The sequence below is a fragment of the Phacochoerus africanus genome, chromosome 9 (assembly GCF_016906955.1).
Source record: "Phacochoerus africanus isolate WHEZ1 chromosome 9, ROS_Pafr_v1, whole genome shotgun sequence".
NCBI classification, from domain to species: Eukaryota; Metazoa; Chordata; class Mammalia; order Artiodactyla; family Suidae; genus Phacochoerus; species Phacochoerus africanus.
The window spans coordinates 91,713,547-91,734,785 of NC_062552.1; the positions used below are offsets into that span (position 1 = coordinate 91,713,547).

Genomic DNA, 21,239 nt, shown 5'->3' on the forward strand with positions numbered 1-21,239 from the left:
TATTCTTTCTTTTCCATTTAAAGAGAGAGAGAGAGAGAGAGAGAGAGAGAGTGTGTGTGTGTGTGTGTGTGTGTGTGTGTGTGTGTGTGTGTGTGTACACTGGTGGATGCTTGAAATCAAAACTCCTTTCCCCTCTAGGGGCATAAGGAATGAATCTGAGTGAGATGTTCTGTTCTGTTCTGGTCCCTCTTGCCTAGTCTAAGCAGCCATCATGGTCTGATAGCCTGCTTTGGAGTGTGTCTCTCGTGGAAAAAAATAGTTAATTTTAACAAGTCCATGCCGTAAACAGACAAGCCCTGAATCTAAAACAGTACTGACTGCTGAATGAATGAGCAGAGCAGAAATACCTGAGGACACCGTGGAATTTGGGGAGTTATCTTACAGGTCTTTGAAAGAAGAGCTGGATTCCCTGTTGACATGAATTGGTGTGGCTGTGATCTCGCCTGGTGTAGATTTGACCCTGTGGAAGTAGGGAGACTAGAAGGTCGTGTTCTTTCACTGGAGCTATGCCATGAGCAACTCTATCCGAACAGAAAGTTAGGGCTTCTGGTTGGAGACCCAGGAGGACTGATCAGGGGCCAAGAGTGAGGGCAGGTGGTGATTAGAGCTTACGAGGCAGAGAGAAGTCTGCCCATGAAGTTCGGTGAGCCTAGTTCAAGCTCTTCCTAAGCTTAACGCCTTCCCCTCTATTCTGTCCTTCCAGAAGTGCCTACTGTGCTGCATCAGTAGCTTCCCTGACCAACATCGTCACTCCAGACCTGTTTGAGGGCACTGCCGAATGGATAGCAAGGTGAGAAAAGTGGGATTTGTCTTGCCTCTTAAGACAACAGGTGGCCAAGACTTCTGAAAAATAAAGGAAATGCAGAAGGACCAAAAAGAGAATATAAGATTGCAAGAGCTATCTGATGGTTGAAGGATTGTTCATTTCAAAAAAAAAAAAAATAGAAGAAGAGTGTTCTTTTTCTTCATACTTTCTTTAATGTGATGGCAAGGATCAAAAACTTGCATAAACAGTACTGGTCAGTCTAAATGGATTTAACCAGTTTGGAGAGCAATTTGGAAATATCTCAAAGATGCCCTTGACCCCCAAATTCCACTCCTCCAGAAAACTCACACACATGCATGAGAGAGACAAACACAGGACTTGTTTACAGTAGTAAAAAGCTGGAAACAGTTTAAATGTTCATAATAAGCATGAGATAGATGAGTGAGTTGTGGTATAGTCACACTGGAATATAATATAGCAGTTAAAATGATTGAACTAGAGCTACATGTATCAATATGGATGAATATCAAAAACACTGTTGAGTAAAAAAAAAAGATTTTAAACCACACATTTGCTTAATATTTGAAGAGATGCAATAAATGAATGAATGAATGAATGAATGGAGTTCCCGTCCTGGCTCAGTGGTTAATGAATCCGTCTAGGAACCATGAGGTTGCGGGTCTGATCCCTGGCCTTGCTCAGTGGGTTGAGGATCCGGCATTGCCGTGAGCTTTGGTGTAGGTTGCAGGCTCCGCTCAGATCCCGCGTTGCTGTGGCGCTGGCGTAGGCCAGTGGCTAAAGCTCTGATTCGACTCCTAGCCTGGGAACCTCCATATGCCACAGGAGCAGCTGGAGAAATGGCAAAAAAGGCAAAAAAAAAATTTTTTTTGAAGATGTGCAAAACAATTCTTCATTGTTTATGGGAAGACTCACATGTAATGTAAAAACATGCTGGGAACAATAAACACCAAATTCAGGATGGTGGTTACTTCTGGGGAGAAAGTAAGGAAAACGAGCTTAAGGGAGGTGCGCATGTCTACTCAGGAGACTTCAAATGTATCTGTGATTGTCCATTTGTCTAAAATAAAAAAAACTGAAATGCATATAGTTAATAAAGCTAGGTGTTAGGTCCGTGTACTGTGTTCTACTTGCTATACTTTCCCAGATGCTTGAAATATTTAATAATTTCTTTAAAAAGGTATAGTAGAATTGGAGTTCCCACCGTGGCTCAGCAGGAACGAATCTGACTAGGGATCATGAGGTTGCGGGTTCGATCTGTGGCCTTGCTCAGTGGGTTAAGGATCTAGCGTTGCCATGAGCTGTGGTGTAGTCGCAGACATGGCTTGGATCTGGCGTGACTGTGGCTGTGGCCGGCAGCTGCAGCTCTGGTTTGACCCCTATCCTGGGAACCTCCATATGCCATGGGAGCGGCCCCCCAAAAAAACCAAAAAAAGAAAAGGTATAGTGGAATTACATGTCCTATTGAAGAATTATATCCAAGCTGTAGTGTTTTTCTACATTTTTTATCAAAGTCATACTTATTACTCTGAAAATTTTCAGCTAATCCAAATGAAGTACTATGATCATATTTACTTTTTTGTATACCTTTCATTTTTCTGGAATTAATCATTACCTCTTCATTCCCAAATTTTATGCTATAAAATTACTTCTAATACAGTCTAACACTTCTATATAGTATATCAGTTCCTGTGTGTGTGTGTGTGCGCGCATACACATGCATTTTGATTTATTCCTCCTGGGGCCTCTGCCCTCCCCCTTCAGTATGGACAGATTGCTGTCAGCTTGTTGCACAGCAGGCATCCAGAAGCTTCCTTCCAGCATGAAATTCATTTCACTTCTCTGTTTTGTTGAAGCCCCTGCCCTTCTTTTTCTTGGTTTACTTCCTCATTTTAATGAATTGCATATTCCAATAAATTCCTCTAAAAAGAACTTGGTAGATACATTTTTTAAGATTTTGCATATATTTTTATTCTCACACTTGATGAATAGTTTATTTGGTTAGAGATTTCTAAATTGGAAGCTGTGTAAATTATTTCAGTTTTTTTTTCTTTTTGTTTTTGGCTTTTTAGAGCCACACCCATATGGAAGTTCCCAGGCTAAGGGTCAAATCGGAGTTGTAGCCACAGGCCTACGTGACATGCCGAAGCCACAGCAACGTGGGATCCGAGCCATGTCTGTGACCTACATCACAGCTCACGGCAACACCAGATCCTTAACCCACTGAGAGAGGCCAGTGATCGAACCCACATCTTCATGGATATTAGTCACATTTGTCTCCACTGAGCCATGACAGCAACTCCTATTTCAGAATTTTTAAGCATTGTTCTATTACCTTCTGGCTTCCAGTGTCATTGTTAAAAAGGCTGATAATAATGATAACGAGCATTTACTGAGGACTTGGTGTGTAATATTCAATAGTAAGAGAGCGAGAGTTTAAAGATTCAGAGTCTAGCCTTTTAAGGTAGACTGCCTGGGTTTGCTTCTTTTTTATGCTTTGTTTTTCTCAGTTGAGATTTCCCATCTTTTCATTTATTATATAGTATATTTTTCTTCACCTCACTGAGGTAAATATAAATTTAAATATCAGCTTTAAAATTCTTACCTGGTAGGAATTCCTGTTGTGGCGCATGGAATCCGACTGGGAACCACGAGGTTGCGGGTTCGATCCCTGGCCTTGCTCAGTGGGTTAAGGATCTGGCATCGCTGTGAGCTGTGGTGTAGATCGCAGACGTGGCTCAGATCTGACATTGCTGCTGCTGTGGTGTAGGCCAGTTCCCAGCTCCTAGCCTGGGAACTCCATATGCTGCAGGAGCGGCCCTAGAAAAGGCAAAAAGACAAATAAAATAAAAATAAATAAAATTCTTACCTGGTAATTTCAACATCTGGATATCTTAGAGTTGACATGTCACATTTTCCTGAGTGCCTCTGTCATATACTTTTTGAATTTACCCTGGATATTGTTATGTTGTGAAGACTAGATTCTGTTAAAAAGGCTTGAAAGAGTGTTGACATTTTTCTTATAGCAGGCAGTAAACTTGGTTAGACACACCTGCAGTAGCAGGGGCCCACTCTTGGATCAGTTCTTGATCAAAAGCTGCTTTCAGGGAGTTCCCATCATGGCTCAGTGGAAACGAATCTGGCTAGCATCCATGAGGACATAGGTTCCATCTCTGGCCTCGCTCAGTGGGTTAAGGATCTGGCATCGCCCTGAGTTGCGGTGTAGGTTGCAGATGGGGCTTGGATCTGGCATTGCCGTGGCCAAGGCCAGTAGCTACAGCACCAATTGGATCCTTAGCCTGGGAACTTCCACCTGCCACAGATGTGGCCCTAAAAAGACAGAAAAAAAAAAACCAAAACAAAAAAACCCTGCTTTTGGTTTGCCCAATGCATGTGTGATTCAGGGTCAGGTAGAAACTTGAGCAAAGTTTAAACATGGAATTTGGGGTTTTCCTTCTCTGGCTCTCCTCTTTCTGGGATTCCTCCTTAACTTCTGTCAGCCTGGGTCTTCTTACCATAAAGATGGTGGGCTTTCTATTAGCTTCAGCTGCCTTGGCCACCACTGTTGAGCAAGTGTGGCCATCCTCAGGGCAAATGGGGAATTAAAAAACAGGGTGGGGGAGGGGAGGAACTGACTGCTCCAACTGTTAAATCCCCACCTTTTTTCAGTTTGGTGAGTCCATGGGGAAGTTGTTTTAGTGTGTTTTGTCCAGAGTGTATGATGGTTATTTGCAGGGTTTGTTTGTTAGGCACTTACTTCGGTGTGAAACTCTATCTGGGTTTGAAGCTCAGTTTTGTCATGTACTTACTTGCTTTGTGTCTTAGACAAGTTATTGAACTTCTCCATGTCAGAGTTTCCTTATATGTCAAATGATGGGATATTGAATTTGATATTAAGCTGAAATATAAAGAAATTAAGTCACCAAAACCTGGCGTGGTAGCCACTGTGCTTTACTGCCTCTCAAGTCACTGTATTCTCAATCCATTTTGTTCACTTTTGTTTTATTTTTGTGGTTTGGAAACTTCATGCTGATGAACCGTGATATAGCTTTTTTTTTTTTTTTTTCATTTATTGTTCTGGGCACTCACCAGGTATCTTCACTCTAGAATTGCGTGTACTTTACTTCCAAGAAACTTTATTATTTTTTTGATAATTTCTTCCTCTCCATTTTCTGTGTTTACTCTTTTTATAACATCCTATAAATAAGATTGGACTTCTAATTTTTCAAAAAAATTTTTGCTTATTTTCCATCAATCAATGTTCATTTTCTCTTTTGCAAGGAGGCGGGGCGGTAGGGTGGGCAGCTACGCCCTGGCACTTGGAAGTTCCTGGGCTGGGGATCATACTCAGTCCACAGCAGTAATAACACTAGATCCTTAACCTGCCGAGCCACTGGAGAACTCCTCTCAATCTTTCTTACCACTTTCTAAGAGTAAATTTCCCTCACATTTTATCTTCTAATCCTGTTGAGATTTTCTTTAATTTTTAAATTTTCCAGAGCTTATTTTTTTATCTCCATTTATAAAAAAGAATACTTCTTTTGAAATTACTCTTCTGTTCTTGTTTCAGGGATATTTTATCCTTGAAGTGTTTTTATTTCATAGGATACTTTATTTAAAGATAGAACTTTTTTTTTCCTTTCTTTTTAAAAAGGGCCACACCGGGAGTTCCCGTCGTGGCGCAATGGTTGACGAATCCAACTAGGAACCATGAGGTTGCGGGTTCGGTCCCTGGCCTTGCTCAGTGGGTTAACGATCCGGCGTTGCCGTGAGCTGTGGTGTAGGTTGCAGACGCGGCTCGGATCCTGCGTTGCTGTGGCTCTGGCGTAGGCCGGTGGCTACAGCTCCGATTCAACCCCTAGCCTGGGAACCTCCATATGCCGCGCGGGAGCGGCCCAAGAAATAGCAACAACAACAATAACAACAACAACAACAACAACAAAAAGACAAAAGATAAATAAATTAAAAAAAAATAAAAAGGGCCACACCAGCAGCATATGGAAATTCCAAGGCTAAGTGTCGAATTAGAGCTGCAGCTTCAGGCCTACACCACAGTCACAGCAGCACCAGGTCTGAGCCACATCTGGGATCTACACCAGGGCTTGTGGCAATGCTGGATCATTAACCCACTGAGGGGGGCCAGGTATTGAACCCATGTCTTCGTAGATACTAGCTACGTTTTTAACCTGCTGAGCCACAATGAGAACGCCTAACGATATAACTTTATTTTTTTTTCTTTTTTTTTTCTTTTTGCCATTTCTAGGGCCGCTCCTGCGGCATATGGAGGTTCCCAGGCTAGGGGTCGAATCGGAGCTGTAGCCGCCAGCCTACACCAGAGCCACAGCAATGCGGGATCCGAGCCGTGTCTGCAACCTACACCACAGCTCACAGCAACGCCGAATCCTTAAACCACTGAGCAAGGCCAGGGATCGAACCCACAACCTCATGGTTCCTAGTCGGATTCGTTAACCACTGCGCCACGACGGGAACTCCATGATATAACTTTAAAAAGTTTATTTCTGCTCCCTACATTATTTCCTCCATTTTATTATGGCGTCTAAACCACGTAATCCACCTCCAACAACTTGTTCACTGTATATCTTTCAAGAATTCCAGAAAAGTCATATAGCACATTATCATTTTATAACTTTTTCATGTAATGTATTTGGAACATCTTTAAATATACTTCTGTAGCATTATTTTAAATGACTGTATAGTTTACCCTTATTCAGAGATAACATAATTTATATAACCAGTCCCTTACTGTTGAGCTTCTGAGTTGTTTCTGATATTTCACTGTTACCATTTTCATACTCTGATCTTTGGACACATTCTTCCTTATTTTGTAGGATTAATTCCTAGAAATGACCCTGTAATGCTAAGCCAAAGATCATGCATGTTTGATCTAGAAAATACACTCAATATATAGTCTAACCCCAAGTAATAATTGTTATAATAATAATTTGAAAATATAGGAAACTATAATTTTAAAAAATAAGTTTATTTTGAATAGTTATAAAGGTATATTCACTATAGAAACTTTTTGAAAATACAGAAAAATGAAGAAAAATATCAGCAATAGACCCACCTAAAAGATAGCCAGAATTAGCAATTATTTTTCAATTTTAAGCTGAGGGTTATCATGCTATAGATATGATTTTATAATCTTTTCTAAAAAGCAGTGACTTGAGGTACTGTGTTTATTACATTAGTAAATTATTTCTGAGTTTCTTTTTTATTTTTTTGAAGGAAAAGGTATTTCTAAAAGCTAATTAGCTGGCATCTTTCCATAGTTGCAGTGCTTTTAAAAAAAAAAACTTGAGTTCTCGTTGTGGCACAGTGGTTAATGAATCCAACTAGGAACCATGAGGTTGCGGGTTCGATCCCTGGCCTTACTCAGTGGGTTAAGGATCTGGCATTGCAATGAGCTGTGGTGTAGGTTGCAGACGCGGCTCGGATCCCTCATTGTTGTGGCTGTGGCATAGGCCAGTGGCTACAGCTCCAATTCGACCCCTAGCCTGGGAACCTCCCTATGCCGTGGGAGCGGCCCAAGAAAAGGCAAAAAGATTAAAAAAATAAAATAAAAATAAAAAATAAAAATAACCTTGAAATATAGTTGGTTTATAATGTTGTGATTCAGTTATACATAGTTATGCATATGTGTGTGTGTGTGTACATATACATACAGATACATACATACAAATGTACTTTTCTCCTATAGTTATTACAAGATTTTGAATATAGTTATGGTGGTTTGTGCATTAATCTGAACAAACTCATCCTTTTGCCGTCTAGGGTGGTCCTGCATGTGGGCTTATTGGTTGACAGTCTGCTTTTCTCCATCTCTTCCCAGGTGCCAGAATTGGGAAGGTGGAATTGGCGGGGTGCCAGGGATGGAAGCCCACGGTGGCTATACTTTCTGTGGCCTGGCCGCACTGGTCATCCTCAAGAAGGAGCGTTGCTTGAACTTGAAGAGCTTATTAGTAAGTTCCTCTCAGGCCCCAGACCCCTGTGATGCGACTGCTCAGACATGCGGCCCTTGGGACTGGTCGGCTGTAGGAAAGGCTAACAGAGTTCCTGCCTCGAGCTTGTGAGCTAAGTCCTGTCACAAAGCTTCAGACGCAGTTGTCAGAGCGCTCGGCACTGCTCTGAGAAAGTGCAAGGAGTGAACGTCTGCTCTCCATCTCGGCCCCTTTCTTCCTCCTTCCCCTTTCCTGCTCTGAACTTTCCACATAGTGTGTTGGGCCAGCTCCTGAGGCTTCTTGAGTCCCTCAGACATCTGGGATAGGTCAGAGAACCTTCCTCCCACTTCTAAGAAAAGCATAGCTTCAGTATCTTAAAATCAGAAGATGTGTCTTAGAATCTCCTGAGAGAAGTTATGAGAAGAGCTTTGAGACATTTTGCAGCCAAGCTTCTATTACCTACCACACTATGTGAACGTTTAGTACCTGCCCTTATGTGAGTTGGGCATAGCTGGGTAATGCATCAAGCAGGTGGTCCAGGCATTTCTGTCTCCACTCCAAGCTCCTGTGCCATATTCAGAATGAACTCAGAGCACAGTCAGCCTCAGAGACTTGTTAGATTATAGCTAAATGAAATTATCGCTAAATTATCATTGGAGGTCTAGTAAACATAGATACACCCACAGCCACCAGGGAGCTATCTGGGGAAGCATTTACTCCCTGACCATGACCTTGAAGCAAACCAGCTGCAATTGACATTCATCTTCTCCTCTCCCCAAGTTCAGATGTCAGGCTCCCATTGTAGGAACCATCGTGAGACCCTCGTGAGCTTCCAGAAGACTCTGTTATGCTCTCTACAGATAAGATCAGCAGCGTATTGTCCTCGCCTTTAGGAAGCCTCCTATAGCATACTCTTCTTGAAAGTGCTTAAAGCCTTGAAGGTTTATGCCAAAATGGCCAACTTCGTGCATGGACTTAGATTTTATCAAACATATTTAAATCTGATCATTAAAAAGGCACGGAACATGAAGCCCCATCTCCCAGGCAGAAATAAGGAATAAGCAAATGCCTCAATTACAGTGACAGTATTCTGGATTTGGACCCTGTCTCTTCCACTTTATAGCCATGTGACCTTGGGAAAACTGTCTAATCCATTTTAACTTCCATTTTTTTTTCCTCTATAAGGTGGAGGAATTCTTTTTTTTTTTTTTTTTTTGTCTTTTTGCCATTTATTAGGCTGCTCTCGCAGCACATGGAGGTTCCCAGGCTAGGGGTCGAATCGGAGCTGTAGCCGCCACCCTACACCAAAGCCACAGCAACGCAAGATCCGAGCCGCGTCTGCAACCTACACCACAGCAGCACCAGATCCTTAACCCACTGAGCAAGGCCAGGGATCAAACGCACAACCTCATGGTTCCTAGACGGATTTGTTAACCACTGAGCCACGACGGGAACTCCAGAGGTAACAATTCTTTGAAGGTCAAAGAGAGAACGTATATAAACAGCCTGGTATATAGTAGGTGCGTCCTTCTTACCCAAACTCCATCGTCCCTCTGTTTTCTCTGGGAGAACTAGGGCCTGAATCTAAAGGATTTTATGAATACATCCACAGGCTTAGGCACTGGAAAAAATAAATTAGTCTGGCTTAGAAACACTTAATCTGTGGGGTAAGTAAAAATGAAGAATGGACTCCCTACTGTAGTGCCCATTTTCTCATTTTCTTGAGTAATGCTTAGCCTGTTTTCATTAAACGGCATTAGTCCTAAAGCACTCGTTTATTTAAAACTGAGTGGGGATATGTCAGTGCCTGCACCTGCAGGTTTTTTTGCCTTTCGTTTGAAGAATTTTGGCTTGTGACTCTTTGGGTGAGTGTTGCCTTGAACAGGGATATGATCTGAACTCTACAACTGTTAACTGACAGGAGTGCTGGACTCCCCGTCCTGAAGAAGGTCCTTAGAGGGTCCTTCCAGGAACTCAGTTTAGAAAGAACACGGGTACAGGTCCAATACTCTGCTCCATACTTTGAGTGTGGTAAGGCAGCTCCGTGAGCCCTGGCAGGTGGCTGGAGTGCCTTGGAGGGCTGGGGGAGATGGAGGTGCCATTATCTGTTCTGCCAGTTGGTTCTGCTCAAGGCCAAACCCTTGACTATCTGGATCTTCAGAGTAGAGTGTGTTTAGAAAACTAGGAGATAAGTGAAGCATGCACCATGTGTGATCACTGGGGGACACCAGGAGCCATTTTACAGGTTCAGAGTAAATGGATTTCCCCTGTCAGCCGGCCAGTCTCCCCTGGAGCAGCACAGAGGCTAGACCACACGGAACCATCATTGTTCATCAGGACCAATGGCCTCTGTTCCCAGCCGTGCGAGGGATGCGCTAAGAAACCTAGGAAATTTCCTCAGGTGCCAAGTAAAAGTCCAGAACAATTTGAGATTATCCAAGGAGATATAGCACAAAATTCCATTTATCTGCTTTTAATAAAACTTCCCTGAGCCAGGAAAGTAAATAGAAATGAGCCACTGGTGGTCTGGACTAAAACTGCCTCCTTAGGCTTATGGCTTAGGAGATGTTTGCAGGTCTCCTTCCAAGCCAGCTTGGCCCTTTGTTCTCTCAGCACCAGAATCCATTTGGAACCTTGGAAAAGGTTGTTGGCTGTCTGATGGGCACCGAGCAGAGATTCATGCTGGTTGCCTTGAAAGGCTTGGACTTTCACAGTGTCCCCGCTGTGGTCTGTGGCAGTGAGGGCAAGCAAGTCAGAGGCCAAAGCACCAGAACGTGGGGGCTGAGAAGCCAAGAGAAGGGAACCCTCCCTCCCAGATCGGCCTCTGCAGATCTTGTCTTACTGGATTTAGAGTCTCTTTTAACCTCCAGTTGGAGTTCCCGTCGTGGCGTGGTGGAAACGAATCTGACTAGGAACCATGAGGTTGCAGGTTCAATCCCTGGCCTCGCTCAGTGGGTTAAGGATCCAGCTTTGCTGTGAGCTGTGGTATAGTTTGCAGACACAGCTCGGATCCTGCGTTGCTGTGGCTGTGGCGTAGGCTGGCAGCTGTGGCTCCAATTGGACCCCTGGCCTGGGAATTTCCATGTGTCGTGGGTGCAAGCCCTGAAAAGACAAAAAACCAATAATAATAATAATAAAAAATAACCTCCAGTTGCCTCTCTCTTTTCTGTCTCCCCCTCAGCAATGGGTGACGAGCCGGCAGATGCGGTTTGAAGGTGGGTTTCAGGGCCGCTGCAACAAGCTGGTGGATGGCTGCTACTCCTTCTGGCAGGCAGGGCTCCTGCCCCTGCTCCACCGCGCGCTGCACGCCCAAGGTGAGCGGGGCTGTGGGCAGGACTGGGTGAGCCTCTCGCTGCTGATCAAGCCAGGAGCCAGTGCGCTCCATCGGAGGGCTCAAAAGAGGCTTGTCTGTCCTGGATATGGATCACCCAGTGTGGACCCTCCCATCTCAGGGCACGCGTGGGCCAGGTAGGATTTAGCCCCAGTGGTTTAGGAGTCACTGCTGCTTCATGCTGGCTGTGTCTGGCTCCACCCTGACCACCACCTTAGCTGGGTTTGAAGCCGCGGTTTCTGACGCAGAGCTCCATACTGGTCGTGTCAGAACTGAAAACCCATGCTGTGCACATGGTCACACCAGTGACAGAAAAGGCAGTGGCATAAAGCAGCAGAGAACCATAACCCGTGGAGAAAAGACCCACCATGCTTGGCTGGCTGCAAAGTTGCCACCGTGAGACATGTCATATTTGGAACTCGTGGAAGAATCCTGGATGCACTGCCACACTGCTGGAGTGGAGAGACCTGTGCTCCTTTCTGTGGAGCCTCAGATGGGAATGCAGGGCCAAGCAGTGAGAGCGAGCCGACTTCTGGGAGCCTTCTCTGGGTGGCTCTGGAGATCTCAGGCCGCTGGCTGGCTCTGCAATCATCTTTCCCATTTCTTTGATGTGAGAAGAGGGTGTCTCTGAACAAACCAGCAGGAGAAGGGAGGTCATGGCCACCCTGCTGAGCACTGATCTGGTCTCGCAGTGAGATGCCTTGGCCCAGAGGGAAGCTTTCCTTGGGACTTGGTAGTTGGGTAATTAATTGCTCAAATATGGACGATGAGGTTCTTTTCTGCGGTCCGCACTGCCTGCCCACCTCTCCTCCCCACTTCCACTCCCACTTTTCCTTCGTGTTTGGCTGTTTTCTTTTTCTGAGCCCCTTTCGTTTCTTAATTTCATTGGAGTTGTTCGTTTCTTAATTTCATCAGAGTTGTGGCCACTTTGGGTACTGAACTGAAGTAAACAGAACCTCTGTCCTTCTCCTCATCTCCCCGTCTCTGTCCTGAGATTCCTCAGCCTGGAGCCCTCCTGGCTTTCAGTTTCAGGCTCTTGAGACATAGCCTTTCCCTGACTCTGGAGCCCACATGGTCTTTGGCTTGAACCAGAGTAGGGAAGTCAGAAATTCCCTGAGAGTCTGTTTCAAAACAGAAATAACCTGGGGTTTTAGTAACCTCTTTATTCGGCATGGTGAGGTCAAGCCTCTGGTAACACCATCTGCCTTCCACAAACCTCTCCCTGGCAGGGATAAGATGCAGTGTTTCTGAAGCTGCCGGGAAAATCTGGTGAGAGCTGTAACAGGAGGGTGATCTGCCAAAGTCTTCAAGGGGGGCCCGGGTTCACATTGTGTCTCTTGTAGCATAAGTTCTGAGGACAAGTCACATTCAAAGCTTTGCCTGTGGAAAAAGTTGCCTGTGCATCTTGGTGCTTCCACCTTTTTTCACTGCCTGGGAGAAGGCCTGTGTTAGGCCTAAAACTCACTCAGAAAACAGTGGACTTGGACCAGGCAGGAGTCTCGGAAGAAGGGAGTGTTTTGAGCAGTGGGCAAAATACGGCAAGAGTCTAAAGGAGATGTGATATAGAAAGATATTCAGGAGTTCCTGTCGTGGCGCAGTGGTTAACGAATCCGACTAGGAACCATGAGGTTGCGGGTTCGGTCCCTGCCCTTGCTCAGTGGGTTAAGGATCTGGCGTTGCCGTGAGCTGTGGTGTAGGTTGCAGACGCGGCTCGGATCGCGCGTTGCTGTGGCTCTGGCGTAGGCCGGTGGCTACAGCTCCGATTCGACCCCTAGCCTGGGAACCTCCATATGCCACGGGAGCGGCCCAAGAAATAGCAACAACAACAACAAAAGACCAAAAAAAAAGGAAAGATATTCACAGTATACTGTGATCAATTACATTTCAAAGCAATATGTAGATAATTCCATTTTCAGTGAAGAGTTGACTCCAAAAAATTAATAGAAGGTATCTGGGTTGTGAAATGTTTGTTTCCTTTTTTATTTGAGTTAAAGTTTCTTTAATATGTGTTTCTTACATAAACAACAAAAGTTATTTTGCAAAAGATGAGACATTCTAGAAACAAAGCTAGTAGCAAGGTGAGAAAAATATTTGGACAAATGATGAAGAGCTCATTTCTTTCACTTGAGAAAGTCATACCCAGCAATAAGTAACACGAATAACCCAGTCGAAACACAGGCAACGGATCTGAACAGACAAGTTCACAACAGACAGAAAGAGAAGAATGGTTATAAGTTCTACCTTCACTGCCGCGACTGCCAAGACTTATCAAGTGCGCACCGTGCGCCAGGACAGAACAGAGCGTTTCCTGTATAGGCTCTCATTTGATCCTCAGAACAAGCCCCAAGAAACACGTGCTGTTGTTATCCCCATTTTACCAAGTACAGCATGGGCGACTTGCTTCCTGATACTTGATTGCTACCTACCATGGTATTGGAGCCCTGCTCGTAACCACTGTAGATGGCCATTCATCAGGTGAACAGGTGATAGTTAAAGGAATACAAATAAAAACGGCAGGACACTATTTGTTTTTACTCTCAGGTTGGCAGAGATTAGAAAACTTGCTGCCCTGTGTTGGGGAGAGTGTGGGAAAACAGGCACTTGTCACTGTTGGAGGGGCTATAAGTAGGTGTGTCATTTTTTTCGAGAGTAGTTTGGAAACATCAGTTTAAATTATTTGAATCCAGCAAGGGCTGTGGCAGGAATTTACCTGCACAAACATTGCAAAGGATGTGAGGTTTTTTTTTTTGTTGTTGTTGTTGTTGTTTTTTTTTTTGTCTTTTTGCCTTTTCTAGGGCCGCTTCCCGCGGCATATGGAAGTTCCCAGACTAGGGGTCTAATCAGAGCTGTAGCCACCGGCCTATGCCAGAGCCACAGCAATGTGGGATCCGAGCCACGTCTGTGACCTACACCACAGCTCATGGCAACACCGGATCCTTAACCCACTGAGCAAGGGCGGGGACCGAACCTGCAACCTCATGGTTCCTAGTTGGATTCGTTAACCACTGAGCCACAATGGGAACTCCCGGGTTTTTTTCTTTTTATGGCTGCACCTGGAGCAAATGGAAGTTTCCAGACTAGGGGTCGAATCAGAGCAGCAGCTGCAGCCTGTGCCCCACACCACAGCCACAGGAATGCTGGATCCAAGCCGAATCTGTGACCTATGCCACAGCTTGTGGCAATGCCAGATCCTTAACCCACAGAGTGAGGCCAGGGATCAAACCCTCATCCTCACTGTGTCAGGTTCTTAACCCACTGAACTACAATAGGAACTCCCTGAAGTGGAATTTTAATAGCAAACAATCCAACTGCCCATCAAAAGGCTAACAGTTAAATAAATAAGGACCTCTCCCGTACGGTAGCTGCACACAATGGGCTGATGTGGAAAGCACTCCAGGAAACAACAGAAAGTATCAAAGGCCAGGCAGAGAGCAGTCTGGCTATGCACACACAGCCTGGCATCCACACGGCCTTCCTGGCTGTGTACACCCCCCCGCCCCTTAAATAATGGGTACCTTTGGGAGAGGGGCAGGAGTAGGAGGAGACTGACTTTTTAATATCTTACTGAACTGTATGCTGCTTTAAAAAAAAAAAAACTTGTGCATTCCTACTTTTGGTATGTGAACAATACATTTTTCTTTTTTTCTTTTTTTTGCTTTTTAAGGCTGCACACATGGCATATGGAGGCTCCCAGACTAGGGGTCAAATCGGAGCTATAGCTGCCGGCCTACGTCACAGCCACAGCAACACCAGATCCGAGCTGTGTCTACGACCTACACCACAGCTCACGGCAATGCTGGATCCTTAACTCACTGAGCAAGGCCAGGGATGGAACCCGCAACCTCATGGTTCCTAGTCGGATTCATTTCTAAGCCACAATGGGTCTGAACAAACGCATTTTTCAAAGGTCACACCAATAACTAAAAAGATGATGTGGGGCCAACCGGTACACTGTAGCACAGGAATCCAGGCCAGTCCCTGACTCTGCATGTGGCCATCAGTTGTTCATGCAGTAGCTGCCTTATGTGTAAAAGACAGTATTTGAGTAGAAGAACAAATTATTATTAATATCTTTAAAATATCAAATGCTGATGAAACTAGTGAGTTCCTTTTTGTGGAGCAGTTAAGACTGCAGGCTTGTGAGTTTCTTTCTGGACGCATAGTGACTAGTTGCTTGCATGTTTGGGATGTACGCTAGGCTGTATTTGTCCATCTGTGAAATTGAGCTGCAGGTGGCTCTACCTGTCAGTTACTGTTTGAAAAACTTTTCATTTCTCAGATAAAAGAAACCTTTGAAATGCAAAATGACATTGTAATGGGGATCTGTATTTTAAGGGAGAGGTACAAAGGATTTAAAAGGCTGACTCCAGTGCACAGTTACAACCCTGTAATCATATCTCTCTTCATCTCCCCGTGATTATGTGTGTTGATGTGCAAATTCAGGATCTCAAGAAGTTCCTCACAGGAGTTTATGAACTTTGAGCCTTTAGAAGGTCCCTGAAACACTCTGTAATCTATTTCATCATAAACAGCATTTTCTTTTCAGATTCCAACTTGAGCGGTAGGTTATCATTTACCTTATAGTAAGTCTTTCATTTATTATAGGAAATGAAATAAAGGTATATTTTATACCAGTGTTTAATGCAGTATCCTGAAGTTTAGTAAATATGCCTTTCTTGAAATATAATTCACATACTGACAGTTCACCCATTTAAAGTGTGCAATTTTTAGCATATTGAGTGGTGCAACCATCGCTGTAATCAATTTTAGACTTTTCATTACCCTCTCAACATTCCTGTACCCATTAAATGTGCTTCTTAAAAGAAGAAATCAAGTGTGATTACAGCATATATATATACTACATACACATAATTTAAAAAACCCATGCAACCAAAAAAAAGCAAAAAGGGAGAACTAGGTATAACATATGATATAGATAAAGAGTATATATAGTAAAAAGCTAGATTAATAAAATTGATACTTGGGAAGTTCCTGTCATGGCTCAGCAGTAACAAATTTGGCCAGTAACCGTGAGGTTTCAGGTTCGAGCCCTGGCCTCGCATAGTGAGTTAAGGATCCAGCATTGCCGGGGAGTTCCCTTCCTGGCGCAGTGGTTAACGAATCCAACTAGGAACCATGAGGTTGCGGGTTCGGTCCCTGCCCTTGCTCAGTGGGTTGACAATCCGGCGTCGCCGTGAGCTGTGGTGTAGGTTGCAGACTTGGCTCAGATCCTGAGTTGCTGTGGCTCTGGCATAGGCCGGTGGCTACAGCTCTGATTCGACCCCTAGACTGGGAACCTCCATATGCTGCGGGAGTGGCCCAAGAAACAGCAAAAAGACAAAAAAAAAAAAAAAAAAGGATCCAGCATTGCCGTGAGCTGTGGTATAGGTTGCAGAAGCGGCTCGGATCCTGAGTTGTTTTGGCTGTGGTGTAGGCTGGCAGCTGCAGCTTTGATTCAACCCCTAGCTTGGGAACTTCCATATGCCAGGGGATCAGCCCTAAAAAATACCGAAAAATAAAAAAATAAAAATAAAATTAACACCTGAATCTCAGATGAAGGACAGATATTCTCCAAAGGAAAGACAACTTGTGAGATAAAGTTATGGGAAAAGTCACCCACAGTGACTTTAATTAAGTAATTAAAGGCATGCAAATCAAAACAAATGATCAGGTACTGTTTCTTTTTAACCTTTTAATTGCTGAGAACTTTTTTTGGAGGAGGAAGAGTTAGCATAATTTTATTTTTTCATTTTTAAAGTTTTATTGAATTACAGTTGATCTACAATATTGTGTTAATTTCTGCTATACAACAAAGCAATTCAGTTATATACTGAGGACTTTTTTTTTTTTTCCCCCAAGTAACCAATGTTGGCAGTAGTACAGGAAGATCCTAAATTTTGCTGGTGGCTATATGAAGTGTTAAAGCAGTTTATCAGTATCTTAAAAGCCTTAAAAATGTTTATTCCCTTTAACTGAATCATTTCAGTCCTGTGAATCTATTTGAAGAAAATAATCCTAAGCATAGAGAAGATTCACAAAGATGTTTATTGTGGCATTTTTTTTTTTTTTTTTTTTTTTTTTGCTTTTTAGGGCCACACCCACAGCATATGGAAGTCACCAGGCTAGAGGTTGAATCAGAGATGCAGCTGCAGGCCTGTAGCACAGCCACGACAACGCAGGATCTGAGCCTCATCTTTGAACTACACCACAGCTCACAGCAACGTCAGATCCTTCACCCACTGACAGGGATCAAGCCCACATCCTCATGAATCCTAGTCGGGTTTGTTACCACTGAGCCACGACAGGAACTCCCTATTGTAGCATTTTTTATGATTGCAAGGAACTGGAAACAACCTCAGACTCAAGGTCCCATCCTATCTGTGTGTATCTCCAACAGAGTCCGCTGTGCTCCCAAGAGGAGCAAGAACAAAGAGGAGTAATGACAATAGTCAGTGCTTCAGAAAGCACGTGTCCTGGGCTGAGCACGAGACGGGGGACCTGAGAAGCTCCTCCTCCCTGGGGCTTGGTTCCCATGTTCCTCTTCCAGTGTGAGCATCTTAGGGGCCAGGTGGGACCTGTGTGTTGAAGATGAGTGGTTTTTGTACCTGATCCCCAAGTGTCAGCCAACCATGTACCTCATCCAGTGTTCAACCCAGGAGATGGCGATCACTTTCTGACTACCCCATCTCTCATTTAAGAAATCTCTAAAAATGATTATTTTCTCTAGTATTCTATGTATATGAATATTCCAAAATCAAATATTTCTCTATACCAAAACTTTGATAAATTTTACCATAGAAGATTCTCTACTCATATATTTGAGTGTTTTGGTCCAGTATCTATATTGATGCCATTACCTTATGTGTCCACTTAATGAAATATATGTCCCTTCAGAATGATGGTTGTGAAGATTATGTAGCAGAATAGAAAAATGTATGCCTGTAGAATTAAATGAAAAATGTAAGATAAAAATTATCCTAACTCTATAGAAAAATGCATAGAAACAAAGACTGGAAGAACGAAAAATTAGGTTTCAGTTGCTTTTTCAGATTGTTTGCTATCTTTGTAGCCCAGGTATCAAAGTATAAAATTGACCAAAAACTTTTTTTTTTTTTCTTTTTAGGGCTGCACCTGTGGCATATAGAGGATCCCAGGCTAGGGGTTGAACTGGAGCGACAGCTGCTGGCCTACACCACAGCCACATCAGATCCAAGCCTCGTCTGCGACCTACACCACAGCTCATGGCAATGCCGGATTCTTAACCCACTGAGCGAGGCCAGGGATTGAACCTGCAACCTTGTGGTTCCTAGTTGGAATTGTTTCCGCTGCACCACGACACGGGAACTCCATGACCAAAAACTTAATGCACATCCTTTTGCTTTTCATTTTTTTAAACTTTTATTGAAGTATAGTTGATCTACATGGTTGTGATAATTTCTGTTTCTCAACAAAGTGGTTCAGTTATACACACCTCCATTCTTTTTCAGATTCTTTCCCCACGTAGATTATCACAGATTAATTCCACATCCTATATGTGTATTTTTAAAAAATCAATTCCCAGAGTTCTTGTTGTGGCTCAGTGGGTTAAGAACCTGACATGGTATCCGTGAGGATGTGAATTCGATCCCTGGCCTCACTCAGTGTGTTCGGGATCTGGTATTGTCATGAGCTACAGCATAGGTTGCAGATGGGGCTTGGATCCGGTATTGCTGTGGCTGTAGGCTGCAGCTGTAGCTCCCATTCAACTCCTGGCCTAGGAACTTACATGTGCTGTAGGTGCAGGTGCAGGTGTAAAAAGAAAAAACAAATCAGTTCCCACATATGTGTTTCCATGCACGTCTGTCTGTTGGCCATGTGTCCCTCTCCACCCGCCCTTGGTAACCGAGTGGTCCACAGCATTCTCTGATTCTTGCTGATGGAACTTCAGAGTGAAGAAGCTTGGTTGCTGGCCAGTACTTTAGTATTCTCACCAGAATTGCCAATTTCTGCTTGTACAGGAAGATGGTTACTAGAATGCTTCTTAGGGAAAATTTTTGAGCCAAGAGACTAGAGAATTCCCTTTAGAGACAGATTAAATTCAGGCTTAGAGAAGTGAAAGAAACAGAAACTAGTACCCCATTAGAGTTCCCTTGGCTAAATAGAGTCTGCTTAACAAGTTTCAGAGATGTGCTAGAAGAAGTATCTTAAGAGGAAGGGGTTCCCTGGCAGTTCCTGGCTTGGGAACTTCTCTGGTGCTCTGGAGCCCATGGTTGCAGCCAAAACAAAAAAAGAAAAAAAGGCAGCCAGTAGCAGAGGTCAGTCTGGAAAACTGAGCTAAATAAGCTTGTCCATGCCTGCAGGGGATGTGGTTTAGGATGGTCATCCAGGGTAAGGGGACACTTCAGGTAAAGTTGAGTGCCACTTGGACCTGCTGCTCTTTGACTCAGGTCAAGGTTCAGGGGAGAGGGCATGTCTCAAGACTTGGATGAAGAGGTTCGAGGGTCCCTAGAATGTCATTTTCAGCATTCTTTCCAGGAGAATAGAGGGAAACCTTGACAGTTGCCATTCATTGGGTGATAAAATACAAAGAAGTCATCATTCCTTTGCTGGACTTGGGCCAGGCCCAGGCCTGCGCTGATGCTTTGTCTTCTGCAGGTGACCCTGCCCTCAGCATGAGCCGCTGGATGTTTCATCAGCAGGCGCTGCAGGAGTACATTCTCATGTGCTGCCAGTGCCCCGCCGGGGGCCTTCTGGATAAACCTGGCAAGTGAGTGCCTTTTCTCTGGGGAGGGAGGAAGGGGGAGGGATGAGCACCTCAGGCCTCCTCTGAGCCAGATGGGTGGGGTGTCCCTTTCCCTGCAGCTGTGTAGTGCGCCCGTGGCAGGGGAGGAAGCAGGCCAGGCGGGCAAGCGCACCCGCTCCCAGTACCATCCACCCTGGCCCCTCCAGTGCCTGCCTTTCCCCAGCTTCCTCGCACCCTCTCCAGTTAAGTAAACAGATCACTGGGTTGGTAACTTTTCTTTCCTCTTTAAAAAAATTTTTTTATTAGAGTATTGTTAATTTGCAGTGTTCCTTCAATTTCTGCTATACAGCATAAGCGACCCAGCCATACATATATATATACACACTTTTTTTTAATACTATCTTCCATCGTGTTCTAACCCGAGACTGTACACAGTTCCCTGTGCTGTACAGCAGGACCGCTTTACCCATCCGTTCTAAATGTAATAGTTTGCATCTGCAACCGCAAACTCCCATCCATCCCTTCTCTCCCCACAGCAAACACAAGTCCACCTTCCATGTCCACGATCTGTTTCTGTTTTGTAGATAGATTCACTTGTGCCATATTTTAGATTTCACATGTAAGTGATACCATGTGGTATTTTTTATTTAACCAAACTTATTTAACTACAACAGGATATAGGATTTTAAAACTCCTGAGGGTCATAAACAGATTATAATCACAACTATTACAGGCTGCTCACCACACACACCTGCTGCCAACAGCATCCACGGGAAGGCCCACCTGAAGGCTGGTTCCCAGCGATTTATGAGGAATGACTTTGGCCCACTTCTAGACATTTTGTTTTTTTTTTTGTTTTGAGAAATATATTGATTTAGTACCAGCACTATCCTGGAGAGCGCCTTCCAGAAAACAGGTGAAGGGACTGACTCTAGGATGACAGTTCCTGGCGCCAGGAAGGGCAGAAGGATGGGGCTGTGCACACTGCTTCTGGGGAAGCCAGCTTGTTGGAGGCATGTGGAGGGTGGGATGGGAGTGTGAGCTCCCTGGGGCCCCTGTGTCTGAGCGGTGGCCTTTGTTGTTGGGAGGCTGTGCTGGGGGTGGGCGGGGAGCAGAGGAGCACCTGCTCAGAGCCCCCCTGTCCTTGCAGGTCCCGAGACTTCTACCACACCTGCTACTGCCTGAGCGGCCTGTCCATAGCCCAGCACTTCGGCAGCGGAGCCATGCTGCACGATGTGGTCCTGGGTGTGCCGGAAAACGCCCTGGTAAGGAGGGTTGGGGCTTGCTGAACACTGCTGCTCTGCAGGGGTGCAGAATGGGCTGCCAAGAGAACTGGCTGTGCGCAGGTCCCACAGGCACAGGCTGGTGAGCTTGCTGTCTCCAGCCTCCCTCTCTCTGTCTGAAGCCCATTCTCCTGAGGTTCCAAGGAGGGGGTCCACC

At 44.6% G+C, this 21,239-nt stretch overlaps 1 protein-coding gene across 1 annotated transcript in view; it reads left to right on the forward strand.

Moving 5' to 3' along the window:
* FNTB (farnesyltransferase, CAAX box, beta) overlaps nucleotides 1–21,239 on the forward strand; it is a 76,284-nt gene that overhangs the window by 49,185 nt on the left and 5,860 nt on the right. The window contains exons 7-11 of the mRNA XM_047794511.1: nucleotides 704–790; nucleotides 7,638–7,767; nucleotides 10,928–11,060; nucleotides 19,712–19,823; nucleotides 20,950–21,064. Coding sequence (XP_047650467.1) covers nucleotides 704–790; nucleotides 7,638–7,767; nucleotides 10,928–11,060; nucleotides 19,712–19,823; nucleotides 20,950–21,064 — 577 coding nt within the window. The remainder of the gene's footprint in view (nucleotides 1–703; nucleotides 791–7,637; nucleotides 7,768–10,927; nucleotides 11,061–19,711; nucleotides 19,824–20,949; nucleotides 21,065–21,239) is intronic.